A 12262-nucleotide genomic window follows, 5' to 3' on the forward strand; every position below is an offset into this window, starting at 1 on the left:
GGGAGTGGAGTTGAAGTAGATGCTGTGAATGTGCCGAAAAGGCTCTTCCTGTGGGATTTTGCTTGGTTTGATCTCTTTTTTTAATTCTTAATCCCCTTGTTAATTTGCCACAAAACAATAAATGAGATAATGTCTATAAAATTACCATATGTAGCATGGATCTTTCATATGTATTAAAAGTAATTTATTTTGCTTGTCCCCTACCAGCTCTGATTCTGAGTACAGCTCATACCTTATCTGGAATGCTGTCTCTGATTTTTGAACTTAGGGATTTTGAAATATTTTTATTGATAAAGCACAAAAAATGGAATCTGAAATGCTCCAAAAAATATTCTCATTTCCCCTGCAGTGCTGGGGTGTAAACCTGTAGGCATAATGTTTTTATACACTGTGTTTCAATCTGGGCAGGGCAGTGTAATGCTTATACCCAAAATCTCCTGTCTCAAATTCATGCAAACAGCTCCTACCACTTATTCTCTACCTTGTCCATAAATACTGATCACCCAATGACTGAACAGAATAGAGAATAGGGTGGGATTGCCAACCAGAGGAAGGAGAGACGGGAGAGATAGAGAGAGATTCAAATTAGCGAGGATGGAGGGTTTGGAGCCATAAGGAAGGGGTCCAGAGAGAGAGAGATCATGGAAACAAACCTGAAGCCCAAAGAGCCAGATCAATAGTAATATGCAAGTATCATGGGATAGTCTGGGAGGCAGCCAGATTAGCACAGACAGTAAATATAGATCATTAATTGTTCAGCTATGGAGGTGCAGTTTTAAATAAACCTTGGTTTCTCTGTGGAGTTACTGGGGACTAACATAAGGTAAAGAAATACAGCTGCCAGATTATTTCACTGTTTACATTTATATTAAGAATAATTCATTTACACAAACCCAAGGCCTAGCATCTGCTAGAAAAGTCTATGCCACAGACTTGCCTTCCCAACCTGGAAACCTTGAAACTGTGGCTTAGGTTCTAGAACATATCAGATTTGAGAAACTTTGATTTAGAGACAGGAAGGACACAAAACACACACACCACCACAACCAGCATTCTGAGCAGAGCTTTGCTGCTGTTGTTGAAAACACTCCATGCTAACCCACCCCCTGGACAGACTGTAATCTCAAAGGCACCAGGGGCTTGCATTTTCTCTAATCTTTCCCAGTGATTAGAGCTGGGTCGGACACAGGTGGGCACCAATTATGTCAGGCTTTGCTGAATTCATTGTCTTCACACATGTGCTATTTTCTCCTCCTGTGGGGTTCTGAAGAGAAATCAGATATTCTGGATTCAATTTGGCCTGTATGCCCAAAGAATTGAAAACAATGTGTTATCTGAGGAGCAGGAAACTTGAAATGTTTCTCGGCTTTGGAACAGCAGCTCCCTGTGAGCCACTAACACTAGTTTCCTCTCATTCTTCTTGCTCATCTAAACACTATTAAAAGTGTGCTGTTCTGTGTTGTATGCACATATCCGTGTATGTGTGTGTGGTATATGTGCACATGTGTGAATGCGTGTGAAGACTAGATAACAATCTTAGGATGTCATTCCTCAGAATCTACTCACCTTTGTTTTTGAGACAGTCTCTCATTGGCTTGAACTCATCAAGTATGCTAGACTGACTGGTGGGTGAGATCCAGAAATCCACCGGTCTCTGTATCCTCAGCACTTGCATCAAAAGTATGTACCATTATGCCCAGCTGCTACTGTTTAATTACATGTTTCTGCATTTGCCCACATATGGGTGTGTGCACGTGAGCCTAAGTTCTTACAGCAACCAGAAGAGGATTCCAGAGTTAGAGTTACAGTTGTGAGTTTTCCAGTGTGAGTGCTAGGAACCGAATTCTGGTCCTCTGCGGGAGCAGTATTCCCTCTTAACCCTCAAGCCATGTCTTTTGGCTGTTTTACATGGAGGCTGGTCCCTGGTCCTCATGCTTGTCTAACAAATTTTATTTACTGAGCCATCATTTCCCCAGACGTTCTTTCAAAAGTTACCTTGTGCAGAGAAAACCAAAATCTCCCCAAAAGAATTATCAGTCATGGTTAGGAATTCTGGGCAATAAGGAAAGGTTAAAGTGGGCTGGCAACTCACGTCTTATCCAAGAAGTCCATGAGCGGCCTCAGCACAATCTCCGCATCCATCGCTGCGTTGTTCTTATTGGCTGCGCTGTTTCCATTTGCTCGCATCTGATTTAGCTCGGCACCCATCTGCTTTATGCACTCTTCAATTACAAGTTGGAAACTGAAAGTAAAGAACATAAACTCTGGAGGAGAAGCCGATAGGTTGCCTGGGTCTGAAGTCTACTTCCTGTAGACTGAACTGAACTGTTTCGAAAGGAATTGTTTCCCTTCCCCATTTGTTTGAGGGCTTAGTTGCACTCAACACATACTATGAACTTTGTAGGCAAAGCAGATGACAGGGATGCTCTTCAGGTGGGTCACCGCAACCACGATGGCTGTTCACTCAGCTACCATCTGTGGTGGTGACAGCTGCGGTGCCTCTGAGGACATTTGGAGAAGTGACTGCTCTAGAGAGACTATGGACATTAGAACCTGCCTTCTTGCCCATTTTCTGTAACTCCATATCCTCTTTGCTTTCTCCAGTCTTTCCAGCAACTTTCCAACCAACTGACCATTACCATGTAGGGTTCTCATAGTCATTGAAAAAAAATACCAAGTTCCCATTAAAGTTGAATTTCAGATCATAAATATTTTTGTGTAAATGTGTTCATTCTGATATTTGAGATATGATCATACTAAACACTCATTACTGTTCACATGAAATTCAAACCAAACTCTGCTCTCTCTAGATATTATACACTGTGATGCTCTGAACTAGTTCTTTGGTCCAAGAGCCCCTCTCTAGACAAGTGCATCTGTTTCCAAATCCACATGTGTGGCCCTGGCACACATCCTGCATTTCATACCACTTCATTCAGCTGTCTGTGTAAACTGTCCACGTGCAAGTCTAAGTTCCTCACAGCTGCCATCCGAGCAACCACAGACTTGCACCAGGTACCCTAAATCTGATGACTTACAAGCTCCAAAATGTGCTCGTTTGGCCAAACTATCACCAGCCTTCACTCCCAACAGTCACTTTGTCCAAGTCTTGACAGATCACCTACCATGGAGGCCGGGTCTTGCTGCCTGTGTCAAAAGCCCTCAATAGCTTTCAGAGCTGAATATAGAAAAATAGGAAAACATTTCAAGGAGGACAACGGACAACAGGGATTATGCGTGGCTTTAGAGAGTCATCGCTTGCCACTCTTCACTGGTCTTTGTGGTAACTCAGCATAATAGCATCCCTGGGCTCTCTTGGTAACTTCCGTGTCTGAGGTAACCCTGGAAGTCTTATGGGCACTGTTAGGATCTTTCTTCCATGGGGAGGTTGATGACTACCGTGGCATCTCTTTTCCCTGAGGCAAATCCCAGCTGTCAACTCTGTACAGTCCTTTCTTGAATGCTCAAAAGGAAGTTACAGCCCCCTAAACACTCTGTATTTTTTCTTAATGATAATGTCCATTATTCAACACATGACATGCACTCATTTATTTATTTCCTACCTATTACCTCCAGTAACTAGGAATTCTTCCAGACCAAGAACCCATCCACGCACAATGGTACAAACGACAATGCCTGGCACTATGTAGTTGGTTCAAGAAGCACTGGGTTGATCATTTACGATAGTGTGTTCTGTAGGCAGAGATATGAGGATATATCTTAAATTGGGTTTCCCTGTCACAGACAAATGGCAGCCCTGAAGACATGACACATATATGAAGAAGCTAGAAAGTGGTGATGGTTTCCTGGATACACATCTGGAATTATCAAGTTGTGTGCCTTGAATGTATATAGGTTTTACATGTCAATGACATCATAATAAAGCTATTAAGAAGCAAGGGTTGGTTGAATGCACCCCTGGAGTACACCCTTCTGCCTGCTTCTTGTCTCGTCACTGAGGATTTAAACAGCCTGGGAGAGCCGTCCTTGCACTGTTTCTATTCACTCTCTGCATTTCTAGCACTGATGCTCATGGTCTCTACCTGAGAGTGGCAAGAGGGAGTTTAAAATAGTGGTTGCCTGACACGCATTACTAAGATGCTTCAAACAATGGGGATAATTAGAACATAGGTGCATCTTAGTCGACGTCCTTGAATTACTTACACCTAATCCAGCCAGCTTCAGGCACTAATGGTTCCAGTAAAGACGTGGACAGAACCGAAGTGAGTAAACAATGTGTGTGCAAGCAGAAATTTAAGGGGTGCAAGATTTGAACCTTTTAGACCATATTAGTTCATCACTGGCATGAAATTGCTTGGTCTGTGGAGGAGGCAGGTGATCTGGAAGGATGTCAGGAGCCTATGAAAGGCTCCAGCCCAGTTTGCCTTCATCCTGGCATTATCACTAGACCAACCTGACAGCTGAGGGTGCCGAGAACAGTCTAAATTTTTTAATGACATGAGATGCGATTGGCTTTTGGAGTGAGGTCTCCCCTTATTTGTAAGGCTTCTGCTGAGAGGAGCAGGCTCATGTCGTTCTCTGGATTGACTTTGCAACTTGATTATGCTGCTTGCCATGGGCTTCACACAACCGTGTGTGACGGATCATAGCAACAGCATAGAATAATTATTCTTCTTACAAGGCAAGCATGATGGGTGGTCCGTTTGTTTCAAGAACACAAATGACCTTAACAGAACTCAATTCATTGTGATATTTTAAAAATAATGAAAGATTGGGGTACTGGGCATCTATGAGTCTTCGGTATGTAGGATAAAATCTATGATCTTCTGTGTCTCATCAGTCTTCTCTTATTCTATTCATTTTTGTTTGAAAAGGACATTGACAAGCTTGGCTAAAAGTAGAACCGATAACTAATGACCAAAGCCTTCTTGGGCACCCAAGGAACCAAACAATCTCTCCAGCCCCTGAGAGTTCCTAGGAGACAGCCTTGAATTATTTCCACCTAATCCAGCAGCAGTGAGAACCCACTAAGGGAAATCTATTTCATTCTGGCCAAAAGGAAAAAATCTCTACAGTCATTTGCAGGGCTGCAGAAACACAGCCTCAGGTTTATGAAGCCACCTATTTACTGAGTTAACAGAAAGACACAGCCTTCCCTTTGTTCTGTCTCTGCTCTAGTACTTCAGGCTTTCTCGTGCTTCCTCCAAAGCTCTCCTTCCCACCACATGGCTGATTTCCATTCTCCCTCTTCCTCCTCTTCTCCCTCCTCTTTCTCTTATACCGAGCAGCTGCTGGGGTTTACAGCTTACATTCCCTGGGGTCTTTCTTTTTCTTTCTTTTTTTTAAAGATTTATTTATTTATTATATGTAAGACACACCAGAAGAGGGCATCAGATCCCATTACAGATGGTTATGAGCCACCATGTGGTTGCTGGGATTTGAACTCAGGACCTCTGGAAGAGCAGTCAGTGCTCTTAACCACTGAGCCATCTACCCAGCCCAGGGCTTTCCTTTTCAAACTCTATAAAACTGTCCTCAAAACAAGGCACTTCTATAGGCCTGAGAGCATTAATCCTTCCTTCAGAAGCAAAGTCTGTCTCAATTCTTTCAAACCTGAGTATATAATTTAGTCTTTGGAGCATCGTTGGGATGATAACTCTTGCTAATATATTCTGTCTTTCTCTTAAACAAAACACAAATTCAAAATTTTCTCATCAAGAGGATTTAGACAGCTTGCAAAAATAGTTTCTGCTCTGTTTAGCTATCTTACTTCCCATAAAGTTACGAGCAGGTCTCACTTTATTAGACTCCAATTTTCTTCCTCTAAAATCGCTAACTAATTTCTTGCTGCCTTTTGTAGCTGAAGGCAACCTCTCCTCCCCCGCCCCCCACCCCGCTCCCCACCCCATTGTTCTTTAACATTTTTCTTTGGTTAGCACATTAATTCACAACTAGCATGGAAGCCAGCCCAAGAGGGCTAAAACAAAGCCCCATTACTGTCACCTCCTGCCAGGACAACTGAACCCCACATCTTTGAAACAATTCCTGCCATTCCAACTGAAGGTGTAGAGAGCCTCCATCTTGCTGATTAGCAGTGAGGCTGAACCAGCAGGCTCATGAAGGTCATTGGCAACACAGCACAGAGACAAGATACTAAGGTTAATGCAGGGCAGAGGGAAGGACAGGCGTCCTAAGCTCCAGACAGGGTGCTCTGTGTCTGACCTGTGAAGTTAGGTTCCAGCAAGACTACGCTACTCTGCTTAGAGGATCTGAGACCACATCTCTGACAATCAAGAGGACTCTTAAGTCTGGGGCGCTCCTGTGCTATCTGAGAAAACAGTGCTTCCAGAGTCCCTTCGGTCTTTCTCAGTAAGTGTGGCCTTAGTTATCACTAAATGTTTACAAATCATTTATCTTTCTAAAACCAAGTAGAGGATGAGAGGTGTTCAGCAGGTAGCTTTTACCATAAAGATAATTTTATAGCCACACTGAGAAGCCAATCACATAATTTAAATGGATAAGCAAACATTTATTGAAGCAATATTTTAAACAAATTTTATATTAAATTAATGAACCTCTTCAAAGGTATATTTAATTTAGACCTGTTTTAATAATTGGTAGTGAAATGATTGCTCTCTCATACTGGGGCAGAATAAAGTTTATATCAGGTCACTTCTCGTTCTTTAGAAACATATCAGAGCTGAGGCAAGTTGGCTTAAAAATATGGATGTTCAAAGACTCTAAACTCTTGCTCGTGAGGTAGTTGGAGTCATGAACCCTAAGTCGTGCTGACGTAATGTGTTACGGAGCTGGGTCTTGCCCTTCTGAAACGCAAGCATAGTGGCATGCAAGGCTCCAGCAAAACGGATGCTTCTTATGTAAGTTTTTGCTTCTTCCTCCCTCTCTCCATTCTTTCCAGAACTCTGCTCTCTAGTCCACACTGGCATTACAAATGGTTATGAGCTGGTTTCTGCCTTCAGAGAAAAGGGAGAGAAATCAACATCATAGCCTAGAGACAAGCGTTGCAAGTACCACAGAAGCGAAGGATGTTCAGACATCTTTCAGCAAGGTACCATTCTTGGATCCTGGCGTCACGAAAGGTTTTTCAGAGGAGAAGATGCTTAGACCAGGTCTTGAAGCAAAGTGAGTGATCAGTTCAAATAAAACCTGATACGGTCAGGCAATTAGTGAGGCCGCTTACCTTTCTCCATAAGTGACGCTGAGCGCATCCAGAACCCCATTGAGTTTGATTTGAAGTTCTTTCAGAATAGTGCTAGCTTCGGGGTCTAGCTGCAGGGAGACCATAAACAACATCACTTGGGAGTTTTAAGAAAGAAGCTCCTGTTTGCTCCTCTGAGAAGTGTTGTGCTTGCAATATGGAGACTCTAAACAACAATAAAGACATACCCCCCTTTTTTTTGTTCTTCAAATGCAAAGGCCTAGGAAACTGGGGAAACCATTAAGGATTCTCATAGGAGAGAATGTTGTTTGATTCACATAACATGCTGAACGAGGTAGGAGCTAGAGGGTAAAGCTCGTCTTGCTTACAATGATGGGACAGAAAGCATGGCAAGATTACTTCCCAGAACATGATGATTTCATGCTTTGCAAAACCCAATGTTTTATATACACTAATAGAAAATGTGCTCTGATTCAAAATATATTTCAGTGTTTAATCCAACCATAAGTAAATAGGTATGTTAGAAGAGCATTTGATAAAAAACGAAACTTTTGAGAACATGCTGAGCATTGCAAATCTAAAACACCAGGGACCAGAAGGCCTTCCAGTCTCAGTTTGTCTGATTTTGAAGTCTTTGCCTAGGGTTTGCTTGCTTCACAATTGTTATTTAAACCCTGAAATCCAAGACAGTTCAGAATGTAAGACACTAACTGTACCTTCAAGTTTGGAGCATTTTGCATTTTAGGCTTCAGGATGATGGATGCCAAGCCCATGCCGTTACTGGGAGGCGTTTGAGTCCATTTTCCAACTGTCGAGTTTTAGGTAGAAGGACATGCAGATCCCCTAAGCCCTCGGGTTTCTTTGCAGAACAGTGGTCTGACTTTTTCTCTGAGTATTCTGTGCAACCCAGGTTAAGGTTTAAAGATGTGTACTTATTTATTTTTTTTAAAGAATTCATTTTTTTTGTAATGGCAGTAAAAGATCAACATGGAATTTACCATCTTGAGAAGTTTATCCCATTGGTGGTGTTTTTACAAATTAGAAGTACAGTTGAATCCTAAACAAAACAAGACCTTCTAACAGATGTAAACCATCAAGCAGAGATAAACTCATGTAAAGGATAATGTGTCACAGTCTCTGAAATTGAAATGTCAATCTTCCTTCCTTTGAGCCTTTAGAAATTAAATTTCCTCTCATTAGTGACAAATTGGTCATCTAATGAAAAGAGGTTGGGATGGTGCCAAAATCTTGAAGCGAAACAAACAAATTTGTGACATATAAGCCAAAGACTTAGGAAGTATATGAAATGAGTGTGAGTAATGGAAGCTTCATTTGGATAAGTAGGATCTTATCCAAAGAAGTGTCCCTGGAGTACACAACAATACTCCCTGGGACAAGATAACCTGCAATACTCCAAGGGTGTTTTTTAAAACTAATAAATGGTTAGCAAGAATGGTGTGTGTGAGTGTGTGTGTGTGTGTGTGTGTGTGTGTGTGTGTGCATGTGTGTGTGTGTGTGCATGTGTGTGTGTGTGTGTGTGTGTGTGTGTACAAGTGCGAGAGGGGGTGAATACAGAAGATATGTTTAATGTAAGTTTTTTAAAAGTCTTACAAAAAAGATTGTTAGTAGGCAAGCATTTATTTACATTTTTACCATAGTCTCTGTCCATCTATCTATCTGTCTGCTGTCCATCTGTCCATCTGTCTGCCTGCCTCTCCTTCCTCTCCTCTCTTCTCTCCCTTCTTCTCTCCTCTCTTCTGTTCTCCTCCTTTCCCCCTCCTACTCCCTTCTCTTGACCTTTTCCCTCTTCTCTTCTCCTTTCCTTTGTTTTTGTGTTTCTTTCTTTCTAAGACAGGATCTCTTTACATAGCTCTGTCTGTCCCAAAACTTGTCATATAGACCTGAACAGCCTTGAACTCACAGAGATCCTCCCGTCTCCACTTCCTAAGCACTGGGACTAAAGCCATGCAATACCACATCTGGCTTAATGTTTTTTCTTTAAAGTATAGATAATTTCTCACTTCGTTTCATAGACCTTCCTCAAGCAATCCTCACCAGAGGCAGGCAACAGCTCTAGCATGTGTAAACTGTGCACTTTTATCTTACTTTGTATTCAAACTTCTTTTATTGTCTTTTCTATAGACTTTGGCTTCTTATTCAAGTCAATGTATCCTTTCCAGAGTCCGGTAAGACTTGCATGTACTAAATATATGGAAAGGTGATGGGAGATGATCCACAAAACCAACAAGTTTCCCCATGGGAGTTATCCTGATGGCCAGTATGATTCTCCATAGATACATTTTCTGTTAATAATATACTTTTGCTTTTGAAATAAAATCTTTTATTCATTAGCAACAACATATTCTGACTTATCAAGTCACTCTTGATTTCAAATACCTGACTACTTGCCAGACCGTGTCAAATTATACTCTGACATTGGCTCAGAATTCAGTTACCATACCAACTCCACATGCATTTCTGTTCTTTTTCTAGCACTCATTCTCTCTCTGTGGATCTAATCAGAATATATGTTCTTTAACCCTCTTAAAATCATTGGCAGTTAAACTGATCATGAGGGTCTTGCTGCGGTTACAACCTGTAGGCTGCAGAGGGACATTTAAATGCTTCCAGTATCTCATTAAAGTCATCTGTAAAATAGATGCCAGGGAAGAACTCCAGGTCTTTCCTGTGCCATTTACTTCCTCACAGCTAATTGCTGCCCCCTTTCCTTTCTTTCCTGCAGCCTCTAGGGTGCCTGCTCTGTGCTCAGAGCTCTGCCTCAGTGTTACAGTGCATTCACTACCCATCCAGAGAACTACAGCTGAGGAGGGAAGGCCATGTGGTCTGCTTATCATCTCTCTAGAAAATGAGGCCAAGGTTTATTTGTCCACTGTTTAAATGCTTCAATATTTTAAAATTAAAAACCCTTAATACTTTTTGCATCAAATCCTTTAATACATCTACATTAATCTGCTCCCTATTTTTGTGCTAGATCTTTTGACATTATTTTTATTTAAACCTTGTACTATGCAAGGTCTATCACCATTTCTATGAAAACCAAAGCATTGTGACTTAGAAGCCCTCTGTTCATTTGAGGACTTTCTCCCTGCCTCTGGGCCTTTAACCATGCTTCTTGCTTTGTTGATGAATAATCAGTCTATTATTCATCTTACTTGCCTGCTCTATGAATATATGCTGATGACATCCACATACAAACACAAGGCAGAATAATGGAAGAGAAGCCAACCTTCTCACCAACATCTGGCTACTTGCTCCCTCTCCTTCACCTCTGAACTTCTCACAAGCCTGAAACTGTGCTCTATATCTGTCTGCATCTTGGAGACCTCTATTTGTCCACCACAGCATGGCTTCTGCACTGCAGTGCATGATATAGGTCACCATGATCTCTTCACTGCCCAGCCTGGTGACCTTATTTATCCTGCTCAGCATCTGTTCATCCTGCTGCTGATCTCTCAAGCCCTTACTTCCTTGATTGTCCAGTTTTTCATGGCTTGTTCTTCTTCCTGTTGACTATATGTCCTCTCCATACTCTTTAAATATTAATGCCCTTTAATCTTCCCTTTCTGTTCTTCATTCTACCTCCCCCCGAGCAACCACCTTCAAGACTATAGTAACTACCTATGCGAAGGACCCCCTAGTTCTCTTCTCTGCATTCTCTAACACAAGCCTGGACATCTTGCCTAGTTTCCTAGGTGCCTAGTAGATTTTTCCTTCTGAGGATCCAATTGTATCTCCTTCAAAACATAATCACGGGGCTCATCTTTCTGGCTTGACTTATTTCTCTTCTTGTTTTACTTTGGTAAAATGCAGATGCCATGTTTGACCTCCATATTCTTCCTCCATTGATACTTGGATACCAAGATGTGCCCAGTCTTGCCTCTGAAACATCTTCCCTAGCTCATTTGTCCTCTTGAAGTCTTGACTTAGTATTTTTCTCATCTAATTTACAAGTTGTGTCATTTTTCTGATTTCTCTTTCCATTCTCCCCAATGGTTGTTCCTAGTAAATAATCATAATAAATAATGGTTGATCTAATAAACTCAAGTTTGATTTAACATTTTTTTACCTCTTAAGATGGATTTCAGCAGGGAAGGGCCTCTAGGAATTTCTTACAGTCTTTTCTAGCTCTATTTTTTTTTTTTGGTTTTGGTTTTTTGGTTTTTTTTTTTTGTTGTTGTTGTTTTTGTTTGTTTTGTTTTAAAAAGGCTGATTCTCTCCAAATAGGTTTTTCAAAGCCTATTCACTCAATTGAGGCCTTGTTCAGCCGGAAATACAACTGGGAAATCTGTGAGCATTCCATGGAGAACCTGGCACTAGAGCAATATCCTTGTGAGTGACATCAGAAAGTGGTATGCTGTCTGAAATAAGATATGTGGTCAGTATAGTAAATAATTAATCACAAATGCTACAGCTCTGAGGCTGGTACTCTGTTTTCATTATTATTTGTATTCCTTTCTGGAGAGGCCCTCCTCAAAAACTCTCATGATCGCATGATCACATGGTTCTGTGTAGAGGCAGAGTACTGTATATTCCTCATCCCACCTGGAAAGACATGTATGCTGGGCTAGAAATGTCAGTCACTGTGCGTAAATTCACAACTTAAACTATGGTTTTGGCAAGTTGAAGACTCTCAGTGGCCAAATCACAGCATAACTAGATAGTGTATATTGTTAGACACTATTATGGTACATCAGATTAACGATTACCTTTAGATATAGTGAGGTACTGTCTTCAGCTTTGACAAAGCTACGTATTAGGTATCAATGAGCGACAAAAGTTCCTGGGGAAAATCTGTGTCTTCAAAGACTGATTAGCTGATTAGAACTACAGTGTTGTAGAGAGGTTGGAGTGCTATAGATCTGGAGGTTGATCACTATATCTGGGCTGGCTTTAGTCATCTGAGTAGCCATTTTTTGCCCACCCCTGTGTCAAAACTAACATTTGGTGACTAAAAGATAAGAACCATTTGGAATCTCTTAACTTAGCAGACCACTGGTTTTCATCAATCAGAAAGCTAAGATTGTCAACACTTGAAGGCCTATAGAAAACCTTCTCCCAACTTGCTATAACTGTCTCTCTGACGTACCCACTCATGCATTT

The 12262-nt window shown here is 41.4% G+C and overlaps 1 protein-coding gene across 2 annotated transcripts in view; it reads right to left on the minus strand.

Annotated features, from left to right (window-relative positions):
* Unc13c (unc-13 homolog C) overlaps positions 1-12262 on the minus strand; it is a 426173-nt gene that overhangs the window by 56789 nt on the left and 357122 nt on the right. For both annotated transcript variants that reach the window (XM_063264996.1, NM_173146.2), the window contains 2 exon segments: positions 7163-7251; positions 2093-2242 (listed from right to left, as the gene is read on the minus strand). In XM_063264996.1, the coding sequence (XP_063121066.1) occupies positions 2093-2242; positions 7163-7251 (239 nt within the window).

This window comes from Rattus norvegicus, chromosome 8, assembly GCF_036323735.1.
Source record: "Rattus norvegicus strain BN/NHsdMcwi chromosome 8, GRCr8, whole genome shotgun sequence".
Lineage (NCBI taxonomy): Eukaryota > Metazoa > Chordata > Mammalia > Rodentia > Muridae > Rattus > Rattus norvegicus.